We start from the raw sequence: 23,317 nt of genomic DNA, 5'->3' as shown, positions 1-23,317 counted from the left end.
TTTGTCTATATGTGAAAGCCTGAACTGTTTTGAAAGTTTTTATGTAATGAGTTGATCCCAATTAGAGGGAATGGTATATAACCTGGGATTAAGGTAGTTTTTTTAAAAAAAAAAATTTATTATTAACTTCTAAAATATTTTCTTGAAATTTTTTTTTACTTAAGAAATGTAAATAATGCTAAACCCCTATCATTTTTTATTTTAACTTTGATAATTTTTTTTTGATAAAATTAATTTTTAACTTTGCACCATTGTTCTCTAAGAATAATATACTTTCATTTTAAAGCATAAAATAAGTAAAGTGATCTGAACAGCATTTCATAAACATTTTAATTCAGTATAATGAATTATTCATTCAGAGAAGCTTATCAATCAGAAAAACAATCTTATAGAATTAAATTACAATTAAGTTACTGTAAAATGGTCTTAGCAACAGTATAATGCAGTAGCTGCAGACAATTTGCGAATATTTTTTTTCACCGCGTTTGATGGCTTTGCATCAAATTTGTCTTTTTTCTCATTTTGGAATACTAAAAAACAATTTATTTGGCGTGTTTAACGTATAACTATTGCACATGGTACAATGAAACACTTGTAGTTTTTGCTTGGAGCCATTTTTCAGAATTTATACTCCGCGCAGCATATGCTTTCACCGTTTCACAACATGATGGGAATCGTGGTTGTACTATACTGTGACGTCATCAGAGCGGATGGGAAACCTAGCAGCGATTTAGGGGACTGGGCTAATCGAGCTATTTTAACTCTTAATAACTATTTATCGCAGCGGTCTGAAATTGGTGTCTATCTTTATAAAATGGCATGATGTTTCATCTTAAAACATTAAAAAAAACAATGCCAGAAGTTTTTTTTTTAAAACCGTCAATTGTCAAAAACTTGAACCCTACCTAATTATATTTTTTAAGTGCTTATTTTTTGTTGAATAAGTTTGCTGCGCACCCTAGTAGTTTATCAAAAACCAAATTTCTAAAAAAATCCTAATCAAAATTTATACTATATATTGATTAAAGGAAATCTTAAATAAATAATAAAGAAAAAAATTTATACATTACAGATGAGATCATTTGGCAATAATCAAAAGATATGAAATTATAATATATTTCATACAGGGTGCATAGCGTTTTTAAAAAGTGCTTATTTTTGATTTAAATTTTTTTAAAAGCCTTTAAAGGTGCATTTTTTATTTGGGGTTTGTAAAACGTGCTTACTTTTCTATCTTTAAAAAGAGATTTTTTCTTTGTCGTTCTAAATAAAAGAAATGCATGATTTTTACAATTTTCTCTGCAATATTTATCAGAAACTAGTTATTTTATCATGATTATGTGATGTTCGTAAAAAATTTTTTGAACTTTATTGATTTTATGTTCATAAATTAAGAAATTTAGATAGAAAAAAATTTATTACTGCACAGATCCTAACAGTTTTTTTTGTTTTTTGGAAAGTGATAAAAAATTATTTTTGAGTGCTTAAAAGGAGCTCATTTCTTGTTGAAAAATCTGCCTACGCGCCCTGTTATATAATAAATATATATAATGGAACCTCAATCGTAAATTGAAACTTCAGTTATTCATGTCAGATAATTTTAAAATTTTATTGGCCTGAAATATTATATAACAGTAAACATGCATTTTATAAAATATGGATTTCTTCTTTTTCATGCTGGCAGCTATGAATTATGCTAACAAATTAAAATAGAGGAAACTTTTTTTTTTTTTAACCACAATAAAGGTTGTGAGCAAACTTTGCCAATTTTATGAATTATAAAGAAATGAGACATAACATTGGAAAGAAAACCTATTTATTTGCTTTGAATCATTTGTACTTTTTTTTCACACGTAATAAAATCTGGTTTTTGTGTCCTCTTAAAAGTTTCCTTAAAATTCTCTAACCCACCATTGAAAGCTTTGCAAGGGTTAGAGGAGCATAATGATTCGTGTATGTGGCATCATCAGGCGAAGTTGACTCTTGGATCATACTTGACCTTCTGTTTACAAATGATTCTTTCATCATCCGGATGTCGAAAGATATACTTTCAAGAGAAAACTCAATTGGCAATGTTTTTTTTTCCAGCTTCAACCGGGGTTCTTGGAGGAATTCCGCCATTTCGATATAAATGATCGAAGTTTTTCAATTGTAACATCTGAAATGAAAGAATGGTGTTACCTTTACAAGTGAAATGAAAATTTACACTGTTAGAAAAATAACATCAAAACAAGAATTTTAATAAAAAGTTACTAAAATAGTAGCCTTTTGCTCTATTACTAATTTTCCTGCAAAAAATTAGATATTTCATTTAAAGTCTTCAGAAGAAAACAAATAAAAACAAGTTTTCTATTTCTCATGATTCCAAAGAAACTTTTTAAAAAGCAAATATGAAGAGAAAAAAATAACTAATGATAATTTTTTGTATGTAACAAATGCACAGAAAATTTATAATTCTGCTTTTTTTCATACTAAGGTGTATTAGTTCTCCATGTCTGCTGTATTCTAAAGGAAACAGTAGAAAAATACTGCTTTATAATTGTTAATTTATATACCGGAAATTTTGTGTTGTTAAAACATTTGTTTCACTTCTGATATTTATTTCAAATACTAAAATAATTCAATATCATTGTACCCAAGTAAGAAAAAAAAAAGAAAAGTAAGATAAGATTGAAAACTAATTAAAAAAAAGTTTTGAAGCTGTAATTTATAATTTATAACTGTAATTTTAAGCTTGTTATGGTATGTCTTACACTTCACGTAATAACAGTTTAATTGAGATATTAAAAGCAAAGAATAAAATTATGTTTAAAAAAAATTATGCTAATTTCTAATTAGAATGAATAAAATTTAACTCTATGAATTATAATTGCAAAGAATTCAGACATCTATATCTGGTGCTAACAGTTTAAGAACATAAAATGTAAAAAAAAAAATTATGACATGACTATAATTACCATAAACATTCAACCAGAGAATGTTTGACTGTGCACATATGATAGAATTGAAACTAATTTTATAGCCCAATATTATGTCTTTTTGCTTTCGTAATTTATTCTATATTGTTCCAAAGATTTAAAAGAAAAAAAATTCTTTCAAATGTTAACAGACATACATAAATAAGCCGATTGTTTGAAATTTAGAAGTAAATCATTTTAATCAATCATATTAGTTTTGTTTCAAAAAGATTCTACTTCATTAAAGTAATTCTTTGCTATAAATACTCTACTGTATCTCTAAAAAATAGTACAATTTTCTACAATTAATAAAAATAATTAAACTTATTGAAAATCTTTCAAAAACAATTTATACCTATAGATTGAGCAATAGCACTGGCATTATCTGGCAAATGTTGGAAAGATCCTACAAGTAAAGTTACCAGTGGGCAATCTGGTTTGCCATTTGTTTGTTGTTCAACAAGATAATAACAACATTCTAATATTTGATAAAATTCCCTAAAAATAAAATATATTAATTTAGACAAGAATTTATTAAACAATACATCAAACTATTGCAAATGGTGGGGAAATAAACTTAAAAATTATACCAAGCATCTTTTTCTTTTTTCTTAGGATACTTCATTGGAACAAGACTTCTTTTTTCAACATGGCGCTGAGCTCTGATATATCTATTAAATTTTAAAAAGAAATCATAAAATTATCGATTCTTACAGATAAAGAAGGAACAGACAACGAGATTATCTGCAATGTTCTACAATAGAGCGCTGATTATTCAGACTACTCAGGACCAAAGTAGATAGGAATAATGGAAAATACAGACAACAACTTTAAAAAATGGCTATGAGAATGTTTTAAGTAACTTATCTTAACACTTTTTCCAAGCTTAGCATTGACAACTGTAGCAGCGCCTATTATAGCTTATTACAAATAGCATTTTTTAACAGGGTGCATAGTCAGGGGTGATTGTGAGCCCAAGTCAAAATTCCGGAAAATTTCTTGAGTTGAAAAAAAAAAATATTTAAATTGAAAAATGAGAAAAAAATTTAAACTAGGTTTTTCTAGGAGAAGTAATTAAAATTTACAAATATGTCTTACTTTCTTGAGTTTATGATTATAACTATTTACTGATAAAAAAATTTATCTGGCTTTTCCTTACAAACAAAATAAACTGTGTTTTTAAGTTCCACTTTTGAAAATTTGATTTCTAAAAACTTATGTGATCAATGATTTTTTTAAACGTCTGGACCTTCGATCTCCGGATCACTGTTAGCGAAAAATCCGGAAATCCGGATTTTTTCCGGAGCACAATCAGCCCTGCATAGTGTTTTCAAAAAGTGCTTAAAGGAGCTTATTTTCATTTTTTAAAAACCTTCAAAGGTGCTTTTTTTATTGGGTGCTTTTAAAAAATGCTTAATTTTCCCTTTTCCAAAATGAGAGTTTTTTTCACAACGAATAATGCAAAAAGACATTGTGCACATTATTCTATTCAACGTTTACACAATTAATTAAACCTCAATCTATTTCGGCGTACCGTTGGTCCTTAGTGTATGAAAACAGCTATCTGTTTTACATGTTTCACGAAATACTTGTGGGTCAGCATGTGCGTATACTGAGCTAAATACAGTGTTAAGAATTTTTGCCCCCTCATCTGCAACTCTGTTGCATTTTGCAGGAGATTCTCAATTTCAGGATTCATTTTCTGCCTTCTGAAATCGAACCAAAATCTCTCTCGAATTTTCGCTGATTATGGGGACAAACTAAACATTGTCAATTTTTTTTCTCCCTAATAGCGATAGAAAACTTAATTTCTCTTGTTAATTTCACCAACGGTGAAGCGCCATCGTCCTCACCACTGGCAAGCTAATGACTTCTCACGCTCTATTCTATTTATAGATCAGTACCATAATCCTTGAACTTGACTTCGGAATCATTCACTCATTACATATTTTCATGTGGGTCCCCAGAGCAATCAAGAATCCTAAAGCTTCATCACCTCAAAATTTTCTTCTCCCATCTTCATTAAATTTAAAATTAATTGAGAATATTAAGAGTAAGTAAATAAAAACTGATTTTACATATAAAGATAAGATGATTGTTCAAGTCTTTTTTTTCTTTAATAAGATAATTGCTTCTGTATTTTTATTTTCAATAATTAAACAAATAAAGGGATTGTAATAAATTGCAATTTAACAAATTTTTATTTATAATTATTTAATATTTTATACACCAAAATTTGAGTTTTTGACAGTAATCTTCAAAATAAAAAGAGTTTTATATTAAAATAATTTAAGAACATAATTGATGGAACGCTTGCAATTTTACATGTATGTTAATTTAGAAATACTTCATATTTATAATAGCTAATAATCATCCATATGCCAAAATTTTGGGTTTCTGACAATCATCAAAAAGGCTATTCTGACATGACGAATAAAACCGTCAATGGTCAAAAACTTGCCAACCTTGCCTAGCTATATTTTTCTAACGTGCTTAAAAATACTTTTTGAAAAATTTGGCTAGGCACCCTGTTAAAAGGTTCAATATTTATTAACTTGTACCCTTATCAGACACCCACATTGAAACTGGGGGGATAGACTGTGATGTTTTTTTCAAGGTTATCAAGAAGCAAAGGAAGCCATTTTTTGACCCCTTTTAGATATTCTGAAAATAAAAAAACCATTTCAGAGATTTTTTAATAAGAAAATTGGGAAAATGCACGGTCTTGGAACAATCTGGATAATAGGAAACTCCGGTAAATCGGCGCTATACTGTAAAGTACTGGAGGTCTAAGTGGCAGTGTTAATAGGCAGTATTGCTTTAGATTTTATAAGTAAGAGTTACAGGAATATTTATTTTATTAAAATAAATAATGAGGTGTTTCTTAGATCATAATTTAATCCTGAAAGAAATATTAAATAGTTTAACTAACCGACAACCCTTGCGGAGTTCAGATTCCAACCAACGAATGGCTTCTCGAGCTCCAATGCTATCTTTCTTCAACTGATCTAAATTTTCAATAACTGTAAAAAGTAAATACATTAGATAAGCATGAAAATTTAAAAATTAGAGACTCTGATTCAATGCCTATAAGCACATGCTTCTCTATAAAATATAGAAATTCATAAAGTCTGTGAAATACTTTCACAATTGATACAATGAAAGGCTTTAATGCTTAAAATGTAAATCAAAAATAAAGCAAGTCAAGTTAAAGTGAATTTTTCAAAAGGCTACACTAGAAAAACTTCTTAAAAATTTTATCAACTGTAACGGATTATAAAAAAAATCTTCATACAAAAATATCAAGATTTTTTAAAAATCTATGTCAACTTCAAGTGCTTTATTTTTGATTTACATGGAAACTTTTGAAGGAAGATTTCTAAATAATTAATAATATACATTACAACACAATATTAATAAAGAAAATATGTAATTAATATTGGCAGACGATAAACAAAAATAAAATCATAGGAGAGTAAATTCCAAACTTAGATGCATCATTATTAACACAAAAAACATTATAATTCCTACATACTGTTTAGTAATACAGTCGGGAACCCATTATCCGGAACGATCGGGACCATTGCTATTCCGGATAACTGATTTTTCCGGTTTTCTGAATCGCTACAAAAAGCCATTTTTTTTATTGTTAAACCCAACTAAAAAAAACAATATTTGGAAATAATCTTAAAAAGAAGAAAAAATGATGAAGTAATACACTAATGATTATTTTCAAAATGATGGTAAGGTAAACATCTTTCAAAAAAGAATAAAAAATCCTAAAATCTTATGAGGAAAAAAAAAATTATTATTTTTAAAAATAGCCGGAAAATTTATCGAATTTCGTTCCGGTTTTCTGATTTCCGGATAACGGGTTCTGTACTGTATTTTGTATCAATATTAGTATACACATTCAAATTCGAAGCTTAAATTTAAATAATTCCCAACATTTTTAAGAAATTGAAAAGAAAAGACTATCTTTAATCACTTATTATCACTAATGACAAGAATTTTAAAGACATAAACTTTTATATATGGCTAAAAAAAAGGTAATAATTGAAACTTATAATTATTTATTCAAACATTAGAGTAAATAGATTTTCATAAAATTTCAATAAAACCTTTTTTCTTATCTAAATTACTAATCTTATGACACATTTGAGTAGCAAAATCAACAACTTTTGAGGGTAAAAAATTACTTAAAAATTAATTTTTATGTCAAAAATTAGGACATTTTTGCTTTAAAAAATTATTTTATAGTCCTGAAATTTTTAATTTTTCAGGTTTTTAGCAAAGCATTTCCCCGGAGTTTTCCAGGGAATGAATTGCCAAACAATAACATGATAGTGCAAAACATCTTTTTTTTTTAAAGAAAAGAAGAAAGGCTACATGATAAAAACTAAAAAGTTGCAATTTAAGACCAAATTCTTAAAGAAACACAATAGATCCAGTAAATGAATCACCTAGTATTAACAGTACATACCAATTTGTGGAATAACAATGATGAATCGTTTAGAAAACACAAGCTGTTTTAATGACACTAAATTGCAACATAAGACACTAGTATCTACTACTAAATATGGTGAAAGTTGGGGAGAAGATCCACCTTCAACTAATGTTTCCAAATCATTTACTTCAGCCTAAAGATGATATATATATATATATAAACATATTTAAAATATATTTCACATTTAAAATAAATTAAGATCAAAATGTACAACAATCAACAATAATTCATGAAAAAGGAATATAATAATCACGCATTTTAATGTACATCTTTTATTTTCCAACATGTAAAAAGGCAATATTACATTATGTATATATAACTAGAAAGGAAGTATTGGTAAAAAGTTAACAAGATGTAGATAAGTACCATTTTAAGATTTGTAAACTATTTAATTTTCTTTGAAATTTCAAAAATATTGAATCTGTGTGCAAACATAATGTGTAAAATGTCCATGAATTTGAAAGCTTGTAAGATTCTTTTCAAAAATCAAGAAAACTACACTAAGGAAAGACTTGTATTAAAACAAATGTGTTTTTTTCCCTGGAGCACAATTTTTGTTTCATTAAGTTTCAAAGAAAATTACATTTTTTTAAAATTTTGTAACACTAGTAAGCATTCATTATCAGAAAGTCAAAATTCTGAACAATCAGAATTTTTTAATATCTATCTTTTTTTAAGAATGGTTGGCCTGATAGAACAAGAATTGTAAACAAGTATTCAATGTAGAAAATTATACATACCTTTAACCATAAATGAGCCATACTCCTCATGAACTTCTGTTTTTTAGTTTCTACATCTTTATTCACCTAAAAATATGAAAATTTTTTGACAAGAGTTCTTTATTTTAATTTTGGTGATAAATGTTACAACAGAATACACAGAAAAGAAAAAAAACCTGTATGTATGTTGCTAGAACTGAATTGGAATAAAAAAAAAAGCTTATTAACTAATCTAATATTTCATTTATGTGGCTATTCATGAAAATTAAAAGAGTAAACTAAAGAAATTTATCTTAAAAAAAATCTTCTGTGCTAAGCTAAAAATTATTAAATATTTTAAGAGAAAAAAAAAGATAGTTAAATTACACACATTTAAATTAATTTATTGCATTAAAAATTGCATTAAATGTATATTTTTTCAGGAAATAATTAATTCCAGAAACCACTACATGTTAAAAAATTTCTAAACACTAGACAAGTAAAATTTTAAGTCAAATTTTTTTTGAAAATAAGAATATAAAATCAACAAAAAGAAGTTATTTACCTTAAACTTAAATGGACTTAATTTAAATCTTGTTAGAAAATATTAAAAAATGTTACTGAAAAGAAAGCTAGAAATTTATAATACTTAAAAATAATTTATGCAGAAATTCATTCTAAAATATCAAATGAAGTTCAGTGTATCGTACGAAAGTAAAAAAAAAGGAGGAAATACTTACTGATTTTTGTAAACTAATTTCCTCTTTATCTGTCTCTTTAGCTTTGTTACACAAATTAAAATAATATTTCTTTTTTTCTAAATCAAAATCAACAGAGGATTCAGAAGCTTTAATAAGGCACTTTCCAAATGATAGTAAGCATTGTATTCTCATGTATATCTGTATGAAGATAGTTAATTTTAAAGCACATATATTTTGTAAAAATATTCAATAAAACTTCAATAACACAATCAAATAGCAAAACAAAACAAAACAAAAAAGAAAGAAAGAAAAAGTACATTAATAATTAGATGCCTATTAGGACTGGGCTTTATACCGATGTAAGACTATATATCGATTTAACTCCAACATCGTAATACCGATTTATCCATTTCATCTTCAACAAAATTCCGGAGTGAGCATTTCGACTCTACTAAATCGATTTATTCATGACAGCAAACGCTAAATCGATGTTGCTCTCTCCGATGTAGTGAAACACCGGTTTAATCATTGCGAGAATGTACAGAACAGAGTCCGATCTGCCGCAGAGTAAGGGAAAGATTCAAGGTCAACTATCAACTCATTCTCTTGGTAACACGTGCGCTCAACTTCTTTGGCTATTTGCCAAAATCACATCTGGTGCAGGGGTTGGTATAGTTAAATCGGAATGGGCCATTGAATCTCTTCATTCAAAACTAATTCACTAGGTTATATCGATATTTGGCGGTTGAAAAAAAAACTCCGATATAGCAGGGATCGGTGCAATTGAATCTCCTCATTCAGATCGATATAGCAGGGATCGGTGCAGTTGAATCTCCTCATTCAGATTTCAAGTTTATATCGATATTTGCGGAGGATTTTTTACCACTAAGTGTATGTGATTGTCTTCTCTTTTAGAATTCCGATTTTAGGATATCTTGCTCGTGCAGGAGGGAAAATTCCCATCTTCAATTTTACATATCCTGATTTCTGAAATAGGTGTTATATTTTTTCTCCTCTTTTGCATTGAGAATTTTGTTTTTAAACTAATCATTTCAAACTATTTAAAGAAATTTCTTACAAATATAGCGTTAAAAAATTAATATTTCTCAAATATTATATATAAAATCCTTATTAAAAATATTTATTATCTAATTGAGATATTTATCTTTTATGGCACATGAAATCATTATCTTTTATGGCTCTTACTAACTGAAAACGCAAAATAAAATTGGTGTTTTGATTTACTTAAAATAAATTGTTAAAAAATATTTAGTGACTTGCCCGGAAGGAGTTAACGAGTTTCACCTTTCGAATTAAACTCTTCTTGTGATGTTTTTATTTATTATCATTTTGCAGTGTCTCGCGTGTGTATTATAAAATTTAGAGATTTGTCTTTTTTAAGGCACATGCATTGCGGAGTTTCTTTCCGTAATATCTTTAAATATCTTACCGGGTTTTCTTTCAGCGTGTATGTTACATTAATTCTTTCCGTACCGTTCGGTTTCTGTTTGCTCGCGCTAACTGAAGTCGCTAAATAAAATTGGTGTTTTGTTTTAATTGGAATAAATTGTAAAAAAATGTTTAGGAAATTTACTAATTTTATCTTCCGTAACTGCCTTTTTTTGTGATCTTTTTATTTATTATTATTCTTTTTCATTAATTTCTCGCGTGTTGGGAGATTTATCTTTTTATGGCGCATTACGGGGCTATTTCCGTATCGTTCGGAAATAGCCCCGTAATGCATGCGCAGTTAAAAGATTTCACCTTTCGAATAAGACATGTATCGTGATGTTTTTTTTTTTTTTTTTTTTAAATTTATTATTATTTTTTTTTGTAGTTTCTCGCGTGCACAATGTTAAGTTTAGAGATTTATCTTTTTGAGGCATGTGCATTACGGGTCTATTTTCGTATTGTTCGGTACCTGTTTTTTTGCGTCTACTGAAGTTGCAGTTTTGTTTTACTTGGAATCAATTGTAAAAAAATATTGAAAGGGGAAGTTAACGATTTTTAACTTTCAAATTAGCCTTTTTTAGTGGTGCTGTTTTTATTTAGTTTCTTGCGTGCTGCTGCCGGAAGTCACCGATGCTTAGCGATTACTTTGGTGCTGATATGGAAAATCTTACCTTAAACGTATTTTACTAAAAAATTAAGTCCCACAGAGGACTGATCGTTAAGACAAGGTTCCCAGCAGATCACCAAAGTCAAGCATCATTGTCTACGGTCAGTGTGCGGGTGGGTGACCACTTGGATCAGTCTGCATAGGGACCGAGGGTGTGCGGTATTGGTCCTCGTTAAACTGTGCTACCGTAAAGTGCTCGATTTAGCTCGCGGGTCGTCGGGCTACCAAAGCAGGGGTGCCATCCCCTCCGCAGAGGGTCAAAATTGTGATGGCATGTCTTCGGATCATCCTCCGGGATGTTTCCCAGACCGTCGCCAATAGCCCATTATGCAGCTCTAGTGCGACGTAAATTAACAGCAACAATAACAACTAAAAAAATTAAATTTGGAATAAAAGGAAATTGCATCTTATTACTGATATACTTCTTTTTTGTCATTGCCGGGAGGGGGGGGTGAATCTATCACTAAATCTATTCACTTCATTAAATTTTAAATTCTGTGTCCCAAACATATAATTGCTGTTTTGGTAACTAGAGAAAATTGCACCTTCCTTTTTCAGAAAAAATCATTTAGTTGAAACAAATAGATAGCAATGAACATAAGTAAAAAAAAAAAATTTATATTTTCGTGAAAATACATGCTATTTCTGTTGAAATTCATCCAAACTTTTTTATCAAAGCTATAACATGTTGTAAAAGTTAAAAACATTTACAGTTTTTGATTATACTGGTTGTTCAAAAATATTTTTTTCCTTTTTTTCGTCGTTGGAGTTGCTGAATACTAAATAAAATCTTTATTATTATGACTAAAATTACTTTGGAAATAATAAAAAGTCTGAATTCCATTTAAAGTTCTCCAGCACTATATTCCTGATACTTTTAAAAATTGTCCACTTACTACAAATTATAAATAGTAATACACTTTATAAAATCAAGTAAGATAGTTTGATTCATTGCTCAGAAAAAAAATATGAATTTCAAATTTTCAATATATATATATATATATATATATATATATATATATATATATATATATATATATTTTAACAGCAAACTTTCAAAAGTGACTTTTTACGAAGCATATTTTTTATTAAAGTAAAAAAATTATGATAGGAATGGGAAATTTCCAGGTGCAATCTAAAAACTAGAGCGCAGGCATGATGATGAATTTTAAACTAGTCTTAGTTCATTTAAGCATATTTTCAATAAAAATATTAATGTATAGTTATTTATATATGTACAGAGAAAGTGAAAGTTTTTAATTTTTTTTACTAATAAAATAAATGCAAAAGAAAAAGGTAAACAATATTCTCCAATACCTTTAGTGAAAAGTTACAGAGTAAAATTAGTAAATTGTAGTATTTAAATAAGCTTTTGAATATCTGCAAAAAATTATTCATAATCAGAACAACTTTGTCAAAATTTCTGTGGACTAGGAGTTGACTGTAAATGAGTTAAAAAAAAACAATACATTTGAATAGAGGAAGGGGTACTGTGGATTTATTTCTTAGTTTTGTTGTTTAGATGGTTAAATCGATATAACCTAATATCGCGATATAAAAGTGTTGATTATATCGATTTAAGAAATTTCTATATCGTCCAGCCCTAATGCCTATTACTATTCATAACTAATTATGAAGTTGATGATTAAAATAAAATTGAACATATATAGATGTATATATAATATATATTTAAAATCACAATTTATATTTTTAAAACGGAATAACAATTAATAATACTAGTAGTAAAATACTTCATTCGTGAGATGAAACTCTTTTACTCTTTCCTTTTGTTCAATTACACAAAATTTTTATTTGTTAACAAATGAAAATTTTAAATATCAAGTAGCATTTATTTATTATGTAACTTAAAAATAACAGGATTGCAGTGCCAAAAAAGTACTTTAAAACAGAGTACTGAAAAGCGCAAAGATTTAAAAGTATATTTCATGTATAAAAGCTATACTATTGACATAAAAAATTTACCTGTACTACTGATGATGATTTTCTTCGACTAGAAATGTCAAAATGTAACAAGGTATGAATCTCCTTCAATAATGAAAATCCTTGCAAGGAAATATCTTCTGGAAGAGGATAAACTTGTTGCCAGTTTTCATGGTATGAAGAAAAATTAGATATGTCTAAATAAAATACAAAATATTTAAAAAAAAAAAAAATACAATTATTGCATAAAAAAACACACATGTTAAAAATTAATTAAATACAAATTATCAGAACAAATTTAAAGATTAAATACATCGAATTAAATTTTTAATTATATATATTTACTTTTAAAAAAATGAAACTTCAGTATTAACTTACAAACCATCTTTTCTCTCTCAGTTTTGTATGCAATGATTTTCAGTAATCTCAAAGTATGTCACAGGAAAATTATAACAAATCTTATTCATTATTGAATTGTTTTTTAAAAAAAATAACCTCCCACTTACACTTTGCAAAGATTTCTGGGGAGGAGGATTGAAACTGCTTGATATTAGACACAAAAGGTATTTTAGAATTCGTTTCAAACTGCCGAAATACCAAAAGATTTCTTCTGCAGACCATCGGAAAGATTTTTGATCCAATGGGATTACTTACTCCCTTCACAATACGGATGAAATGCCTTATTCAAAAACTTTGGGAAAAGAAAGTTTCGTGGGATGAGAATCTCCCTCCCAGCATTATGGAAAGTTGGAAAAATTGGTGTAAAGAGTTACCGCTCCTGGGAGAACTTAGATTTCCAAGACTTGTGCTAGATTCTAACAGTAATAGTGACATCGTAGATATGCACGTCTTTTGTGATTCCTCGAAACTTGCATACGGAGCTACCATTTATGTGAAACTTAAAATACAAGACAAAGTGTATGTAAATTTCGTTACTTCAAAAAGCAGAGTTGCACCACTAAAAGGAGTTACTTTGCCTCGACTTGAGCTTCCAGGAGCCTTAGTAGCTGCACGTCTGAGTTCCAAAGTGCTGAAAATCATCAATCAGAAAAGACAGTGCACAGTGTTTCATTGGACCGATTCAAAAGTAGTTTTGTTTTGGATTAGGAGATCTCAGAAAAAATGGAAACAATTTGTCGCTAATCGTGTTCGAGAAATCACTAAGCTCACTGATCCTAATACTTGGTTTCACTGCGCCGGAAAGGAAAATCCCGCAGACTTGTTGACAAGAGGTCTCAGTGCAGAGTCGCTTCTACACAGCAAAAAGTGGTGTCATGGTCCTTCATTTTTGTTGTCCGATGAACTCGTGAGTGAATTTGACTGTCCAGTGCCAAATGAAGAAGAATATTTATCAGAACTAAAATCCAAAAACTCAGCAGAAACTACAGTCTTGACTTTAAATCATGACAAAACCTTTTTTGATAATCTGATTAATCGTAGCAATAGATTTCTAACTATAGTTCGAATTTGTAGTTATCTTTTCAGGTACATTCATAACTTGAGAAATCCAGAGAAAAGGATTCTTGGTCCTCTGAAGGTAGAAGAATTGTCCAATGCTTAAACCTATCTAATTCGCTGCTTGCAGGAGCAAGAGTTTCCAAAAGAATTAACTGCTCTAAAGTCAGGAGGTAGCGTTTCCAATAAAAGTAAGATCTTTAATCTATCACCTATTCTAGATGAAGAAGGATTATTGAGAGTGGGTGGCAGACTAGAAAATTCTCAATTATCGTACTCGAGTAAACATCCCATTTTATTGCCTTCTAAATGTAAATTAACTGAAATAATCGTTAAATACTATCATGTTAAGTATTTTCATGTTGGTGCACAACATCTACTTTTTCAGGTTAGACAAAAATATTGGCCCATTCATGGCAGGAATTTGTGCAAAAAAATCGTGCGCAGTTGCGTAGTTTGCTTTAAAGCAAATCCTAAGGAGTATAATCAAAAGATGGGTAATTTGCCAAAAGAAAGAATAACACCTGATAAAGTTTTCAGTTCTACTGGAATAGATTTATGCGGACCATTCTTTATTAAAAATAAATATCAGAGGAAAGGTCCTGAAATTAAAATCTACGTTTGTATATTTATCTGTTTAGTAACAAAGGCTATACACCTTGAGCCAATCAGTGACTTGACTTCGCAAGATCTCATAGCGACACTTAAACGATTCATTGCCCGAAGGGGTAAATGTCGTAAAATATTTTCAGATAACGGAACTAACATGGTAGGAGCTAATAAAGAACTTAATTGTTTGTTTAAGATAATAAGGGATCGAGAGGAATCATTATTTGCATTTTTTGACGAAGAAAAATATGAATGGAGCTTTATTCCCCCAAGGAGCCCAAATTGGGGAGGACTTTGGGAAGCAAACATTAAATCATTTAAATTTCATTTTAAGCGTGTAGCAGGGAACTCTAAATTTAATTACGAAGAATTTTTAACACTCGTAACTCAAATAGAGGCAATATTGAACTCTCGACCTCTTAGTTCTGATATTGAAGATTTAGAAGTGCTGACACCGGCACATTTCTTAATAGGGAGGCCGATAACGGCCATAGTTGAACCATCCCTAACTGATATCGAGCCAAGTCGTTTAAACTCTTGGCAGAGAATTACCAAGTCAGTACAAACTATCTGGAAACAATGGAGCCTTTCTTACCTGAATAGCTTACAGCAAAGAAAAAAATGGGTAAAAAATCAGAAAAATTTAAAAATCGGGGATATGGTTTTGATAAAAGAAGAAAACCTTCTCCCATGCAAATGGGTCGTGGGTCGGGTAGTAAAACTGTATCCTGGACAAGATAATCTAATAAGGGTAGTTGAAGTAAAAACTTGTAAGGGAGTATATAAAAGGTCAGTTTCCAGATTGAGTGTACTGCCGATAGAAAATTAAATAGTTGTATATTCATCTAAATATTTGTATATAATTTTATGTAACACTTGTATTTTATTAGAGTTTCATGTAAAAAATGTTAAATGTATCTCAAAGATTCTGATTGAGTATTAGTTATGTTAAAGTTATAATACTCAATAATGTTAAAGTTTTGTAAAATTATATGTTAAATGTATAAGTGCAAAAAAAATTGTCAAGTTCTTGCATGTGAACAGTGCAAGGCTGGGCGGTGTGTTGGCGCATGCGCACCATTCCCTAGCGGAACGAGACATCTCTTCTCCTATGAGACTCGATAAACATTAGATGTGGATAAATACCTCTTAAACCCTTTCGAAATCCACAATATCTCCAGCTGTTGTTATTGTTTATACCTAATGTTGTTGTTGTTAATAAAAAACAAAAAGTGCAGCTGGTGGTCCGTCGTTATTTACTAAATTATCAAGCGTGTTGGTTTTAGGCCGACATTGCCGTTGCTAATCCATTTTCTCATCTCCATTCCAGCTTCCTTCATGATTTTCTTCGCTCTTCGGGAAATTACAAGTGCCTCTTCTCGGGTATCTTGACCTGTTATCCAATCATCTACGTACATGTAAGAATCTAGATGATGTACAGTCGTGGGATATTCCTCTCTGTATTTTTGAATGTGATGTTTGATGGTGGCTGCTAGTTGGAAAGGGCTAGTGTTAAGTCCGAAAAGTAATCTCTTTAAACGATAAATTCGAAGTTTTGGTTTTGAGTCTAAACGAGGATCACTGTCTGTCCACAGAAATCGTACTGTATCCTTGTGCTTATCCGCAATGCAAATTTGTAAAAAAGCCTGCCGAATATCTGATGAAATAGCCACTCTGCTTAGTCTAAAGTTGATAAGTATATCGAAAAGGTTAGGGTAAAGGTTTGGACCAGGCCATAAACAGTCATTCAATGAAAGTTCGTCTACCTGGTGAGATGCTGCGTCAAACACTATTCGAGTTGAAGTTGTAACGCGACCTTCTTTTTTAATGGCCTGATGTGGTAAATAGAACAAGGGTCTATCAAGCTTTGATTCAGAACTCTCTACTTCTTCGATCATTCCTTGATCATCGAGTCTACCACTCGCGATCCATCCGAATTCCGTTTCTCTTAACAACAAATCTTCATTAACTTTATAAACGTTATCCTTAATTATTCTAAAGAAAACATCAGCATTTAATAAAGCGTGAACTTCTTTCGCTTCAAAAAATGAAGGATCCGCTAACTCAAAAAACTTGGGTATTTTCGTTTTCGATATATCTAAGCTGACACTTGGAGTCAGACCCGTAATTTTATCTGCGACTAAGAATTCAATCGGTTCTTTAAAACTACCACTTTTATTTGAAATGATAGTACTCAATTTCCCTTTCAGGTTTTGTTTAGTCGAATTAAGTCCAGCCACGGATGTTTGGATTCTTTCTAATTTAATCCCAAGAATTTCACTAGTTCTCTTACTCAATATATTAACATTTGATGCCGAATCGAAAATAACTCTACATTTAATTAATGACCCATCCCTTTTTTGCAAGAGAATATTTCCAGTAGATAATAAAACATTTTTTTATTTTCATTAGAAGTATTACTTAAAACCGCATTATGAAGAGAGCTTTTATTTTCATTTTTTATTTCTGATCCTTCGAATGCTGAGTCAGCGATTTGATTTTCTGACGCCAGCTGTTTTCTGTTCTCAGCGATAGCTCGTCTGAAACATAATGTATTCGAATGGCGTTGACCACAATTACATACAAAAGACGATTTACATTCCCACTTTTTATGATTTTTTCTCAAACAAATTTCACATAGTTTATGATATTTAACCAGTTCAAATCTTTTATGTGGTGTTAATTTCAAAAATTTATCACAGCGAAATATAGGATGTGATTCTTTCAAACAAATTACACAGTTTTTATTCTCTATATTTTCATTCATCAAAACAGTTTTGTTTTTAAATGGGAAATTAGTTGTTTTCTTAATTGTTTCGTTTCTGAATAACAATTTCGATTTACCGATAAGAGAACAGCTTCATGTTGTTCTAAAAATGTAATGAATTGTTCGTATGACGGAACTTCTTTTGTTTTTTGTATTAATTCGAAATTCTTTCGAGTTTCTTTATCTAATTTGTTAAGCATTATGTTTTGAAGAAAAATGTCAAATAAATCGTTTCGTTCATATTTTAACACTTTTAAAGCTCTTAAATTCTTTTGAATGCAATCTATCATTGCACGAATTTCTGTAGCATTTTCACGTTCTATATTTTTAAAATTTAGGATGGAATTTACATGCACATCAACGATTAATCTTTTATTATCGTAACGTGAATCGAGTGCTTCATATAATGAAGAAAATGTGTCAAATGTGGAAGCAAATTCTTTTACTTCATTTGAGAGACATGAGTTTAAATAATAAAGTTTTTGCGACTGAGTGAGTTGATCATTAGAGGTGATCAAGTCATCAAACTGATTTTTAAAGGTACTAAAGTGTTCATATCTTCCTGAGAATGTTGGAAGTATAATAGGTGGAATTTTTGTGTTAGTTATATTTTCAGTTTGATTACTTTGTTTAACATCGTTTACAGTTGATACAGTTTCTTTTTTAGAATCAATTATAAGTTTGAGGCTTACCTCCAAATCTTCTAGACGAGATTCGCATTGTTCAATTTCTTTTTCGAATTCCTCTAATTCTTGATCAGTTACTTTTTCAACACCGAAAGAATGCACTCTCAATTCATCAAGCTTAGTTTGTAATAGTTCGACTTTTTTCAATTTCACTTCAAGTATGGTATTATTAGGAATATCTTCAGATATACTATCGACAAAGGTTTGTATTCGAGTAATATTTCCTTTCAAGGAAATTTTTGCTTTATTTAGTTTCGCTATTGTATCCATAGTTGTAGTTTGATTCGAGCGCTCCGTGTGCTCGACGTGCCAGACAATGTCGGCCTAAAACCAACACGCTTGATAATTTAGTAAATAACGACGGACCACCAGCTGCACTTTTTGTTTTTTATTAACAACAACAACATTAGGTATAAACAATAACAACAGCTGGAGATATTGTGGATTTCGAAAGGGTTAAAGAGGTATTTATCCACATCTAATGTTTATCGAGTCTCATAGGAGAAGAGATGTCTCGTTCCGCTAGGGAATGGTGCGCATGCGCCAACAGAAACTATTAAAAAAAAAAAAAAACAATCAAATATTTTTCATCTTGTATTAAAAGGAACTTGTTGCTTGATCCAGTGTAATAGATCTTTCTTATTCTTTTTCTTTTGCTCAGATTTTAGGAAAACATTTTTTAAAAACTATTTCTAAGAATGAGGAATATTGTCTTTTAAAACCTACTGAATACATATGCTTTGTTATACTTTAAAATGAAAAAAATTAATTAAATTATGTTCTATTAAAATATCCCTGATTAAAAATTTAACAATAATGTTTTAATTACAAAAATGTTACCAAACCATTTCAAAATTCACTGTTACAGAACTTTTTTTCCTTATACTTTTTTTCTTTCTTTTAAGTGGTCCTTGAAGTCAGTGCGTAAGTGAAAAGTTTGCAAACATTACATAATAAGGCCCGACACGAAGGATTTAAATTATTCTACTAAATTAGCCAAATATCAAAAGTATTTGAAAATTATCAAAAGCCTTCGTGAAATGCAAATCTTAACAATTTTCAATATACATTTTTCTTTCCAGTAGAAAAAGTCATTTGGCAAAACACATTTTTATTCGCCAAATCTAAGTTTTATCGCATCTAGCGAATGCTATGCGTGGCCCCTGATAATGATAAAAATAAATTTAAAAGAAAGTCAATGCTTTTTTTTTGGAATCAACATAAAATTGCATTTATTTTGCTGCACAATTTAAAACTTAAACTATTAAAAAAAAATTATGTAATAAAAACACCTTTTTCTATAAAAAATAATAATTGTTCAAACAATAATTTCATTTTTGTATTTTGGAGAGTGTAAAATATCAGACATAATGCTGCCCTTTTTCAAAAAGTGGGGAAGAAAAGGTTAGGGCATGTAGAACATTAAGTTTTGCATTTAAGTTCTTGAAAAATTATTTTTCGTTAAGATATTTCAATCTATTGGTTAAACTCACATTGTTTACTATACATGATATATATTAGTTGATAATTTTTTCAATATAATCTCAAGTACTCTAACAACTTATGCTTAACCAATGACATAAGCACTATTTGTGGGATAAATATTATTATTTATATCAAAAAGAGCAGCAGTTTGTAACTTAGTAGTAATATTATCAGAAACAATCATGGAATAGTATATGTTTTTCAAAGTAAAACATAGAAAAACAAGAAACAGTCATGCATAATGCAGGGGTCTGTCTAGGTTTTTCTGAGAGGTACATATTTTGTGAAAATTTAGACCTAATTTGTGAAAATTAAAAACTATGTATAAAAAAAAATCAACTCAAAAATATGGATTTATCCTTTCTTACGGGATACAAAAATAACATCTCAAGAAAAAGTATTTTGTGAAACTACCGTGTTTCCGAAAGTTTAATTTGTGAAGGTACCGTTAAAAGGTAGTAAATTTGGCATAAACAGACCCCTGTAATGGCAAGTAGAATGAGGAATAGATCTTACATCCTTTTACTTGAAGACTGAAAACTAGCACACGAAAGCAATTTTCTCACTTATTTGAAAGAAAGCTTTTCAATTTACCTCATTTCTGAAGCTAAGAACCCTACTTTACAAGGGTAGGCAAAAAATAATCAAGAGACTCAAGGAGCCAATCATTACGCCCCTATGAAACCCAACCTGACTCAGAGTTATTTTCGCTCGACATTGCTTTCGGGCTCGGTGAATCGGAGGTAAAAAAATTAGGTTGTTTTCGTTCCTCTTATGGTGTCATGCGCCTTATGTTAGGCCTCGTGTAAATGGAGAGTTAAGTATTAAAAAAGATTTTACAAAATAATTACAAACCTTTATGTGATTTAAGTTTAGCTTCTACTTTTATTAACATATTCAACAACTCGATCCATCGAAGCAAAAGGAAATTTGAACTCTAGAAAATACACAAATTTTACAAAAAATTATATAAAATTTCAAACTCACAAAGATAAAATCAAGATAAAGATAAGATACCATCATTAAAAAACATCCAGTATTTTTAGATAATAAATAAGAGCAAAAACGTAAATGCAATAAAACTTTTTACTAATAATTATTTGAATGTTTATATGCTTTAATTCTTTCTCAAACGTTACTTGAAATAATGTGAAAAAAAGTATAAAGTTAAAGTGAATGTATTTAATGCAAAAAATATTTTATGAAAAATAATTTTAACTACATCCTCTTTAAAGGGTTAATGTTTTAAGAGTTAGAAATTTAAAATAAAATAATAATACAGTTAGTTTAGTTTATAAAGCTAGCATTATAACAATAAATAAATAAAAAATTTATACCTAGTAAAAATTCTACATGCTTTTATACCTTTTCCTAAAAAGTTTTTGCAGTCATAACAAAATTCATGCTTTAATATTTAATTTAATAAAATTAGTTTAAAAAGAGGTTTGTAAATCATGAGGTGATGTTTTTAAAATAGACATTAAGGTGAAGTTTTCAAGATGCTATTTTAAAACCTTTAAACAAATTTACAAAAATAAATAAATTAAAAAAAACACAAAATATTAATTGTTGCTTCAAAACTATTGGATAAAATTTCCAACAAAAAGAATAAAAGTTGAGAGCTATGTAATTGTGCTCTGCTAATTTAGATTTTATTACAGAGTCAACAGTTTGAAATTTATTTTACACATAATTCATTAACTTTATGACTCATCAATGTGTAAATTATCTATTTTTCATGCCAGAGTTACTTACAAGATTATTTACCAGATTACTTTTTGCAGTAACTCAAGTTTTGTATAAAATATTAAAAATATTTGCATTATTATAAATTACATTCATAATATTAAATGGTTAAAATTTTAAACAGATTTCTTAACATCATTCACCTGATTTAAGATTTTGACAATTGACAATGTTTATCTTATCAATATTTTTAAGAGCATATCTAATTAATATCAATAAATTTTAATTATGTCATAAATTTAATGAAAATATAAAAATTTAAAGCAAATACTTACTTCAGCACATGCTGATAGAATATCTTCATTTATTCTAAGCCAGTCAGACAGCACTTTGATGCACGGGAAAAGGTTATTTCTTTTAAGAATTTCAATTAATTTCTCAGGTGGAACTAATGGGTCATCAAGGATGCTAAAAGAAAATCAATTAAAAACTATTTAAAATTCAGCATTATTAAAATCAATTTAAAATTATAAATACATACAACTTTATATCATTTTATGTACAGGGTATCTGCTACATTTTAGATTTTCAAATTCATGATTTTCCATGACTCATTCTAAGAATTTTCCATGACTTAAAGAAGTTACTATTTTCTCCGACAAAAACGTAACAATAAATTTAAAAAAGCATTATAATAACATTCATTGAAATGATAATTATAACCAAAACTGCTATAGTCTGCATCTTCATATTTGCAGATTTTAAATTTAAAAAACAAAGTAAAGAAAGAGTTGAAGCAATAAAATAGCTGGGAAAAAAATACAAAAGCAATTTTTTTCTTCTTTTTTTTTTTTACAGAATTCAATTCTAAAGATACTTTTCTTGTTCATCAGAAAGGGAAGAAATACTCCTTATTTGCCCAGTGGCAGAATTCTTTCGGGCTTACTGCGACAAAACTCTCTAGCACTACTATCTTTCTGCAATGTACATTGAATAATACCAAAGATGAATGTTACTAATTAAAGGTAATTAAAACGCTGTTTACAAAAACAAAAAAAAAACAATATATGGGCAATATTCTCGGATATTGTTGGAGGGCGCACTAATTATTTCCTTTATCGCATTTTGCAAATCATCATCACATTAAAAAAATAATTCAACATAATGAAATCTGTAGCAGTAATAAACGAAAAACAGATCGACGATGAAATCACGTGAATCGGACTCTTCAGAAAGGTGTTAATCAAATGCAATGTTTCACTTTCAGATTTGATTGTTGTAGAAAATAACACCGTATGAAAAATATCGGGTTTTAAGAACAATGTGGAAATCAAAAGCAATAAGTGCCCAAAAAATTGATAAAATGAATGACTTAAGTAAATGATCAAATGCGCAATTCGAATTTCCCATATCACCTACCTGAAATACATCCGGACATCTAAACGCCACGTGAAAATCAATGGCAATAACTGATGAAAATACAATCAAAATGGATTAACAATAACGGAATTAACTGAGGGCTTCAAAAAGTGATTATTTAAATGCGCGATTTGAATATTGCGTGGAAATTTCTGATGAAAAACAAACCAAAATTTTTTACTTCTCTAAAGAAAAATCTTTCTGCAAGAACTCTGTTAAGTTCTGCGACAATGTCGCCGCAATTCTGCCACGGGGTTTATTTGTCTGTTCTCATTTCGAAATAGAAA

General features: G+C 29.2%; 1 protein-coding gene across 3 annotated transcripts in view; it reads right to left on the bottom strand.

The window, feature by feature from the left end:
- Positions 1-1,799: 1,799 nt before the first annotated feature.
- Positions 1,800-23,317, bottom strand: part of Smg5 (Smg5 nonsense mediated mRNA decay factor) — a 56,037-nt gene continuing 34,519 nt past the window's right edge. For 2 of the 3 annotated variants that reach the window (XM_087165844.1, XM_087165843.1), the window contains exons 15-24: positions 21,947-22,079; positions 20,781-20,862; positions 12,966-13,120; positions 8,903-9,061; positions 8,205-8,270; positions 7,441-7,597; positions 5,890-5,980; positions 3,548-3,628; positions 3,313-3,455; positions 1,800-2,158 (exon numbers count right to left, since the gene is read on the bottom strand). In XM_087165844.1, the coding sequence (XP_087021970.1) occupies positions 2,091-2,158; positions 3,313-3,455; positions 3,548-3,628; positions 5,890-5,980; positions 7,441-7,597; positions 8,205-8,270; positions 8,903-9,061; positions 12,966-13,120; positions 20,781-20,862; positions 21,947-22,079 (1,135 nt within the window). In that variant the 3' untranslated portion in view covers positions 1,800-2,090. The remainder of the gene's footprint in view (positions 2,159-3,312; positions 3,456-3,547; positions 3,629-5,889; positions 5,981-7,440; positions 7,598-8,204; positions 8,271-8,902; positions 9,062-12,965; positions 13,121-20,780; positions 20,863-21,946; positions 22,080-23,317) is intronic. The other variant, XM_087165845.1, reaches the window with a different exon arrangement.

This window comes from Parasteatoda tepidariorum, chromosome 6 (assembly GCF_982258835.1).
Source record: "Parasteatoda tepidariorum strain Cologne lab strain chromosome 6, Ptep-v5.0, whole genome shotgun sequence".
NCBI classification, from domain to species: domain Eukaryota; kingdom Metazoa; phylum Arthropoda; class Arachnida; order Araneae; family Theridiidae; genus Parasteatoda; species Parasteatoda tepidariorum.
This window is presented reverse-complemented; position numbering and strand designations above follow the sequence as displayed.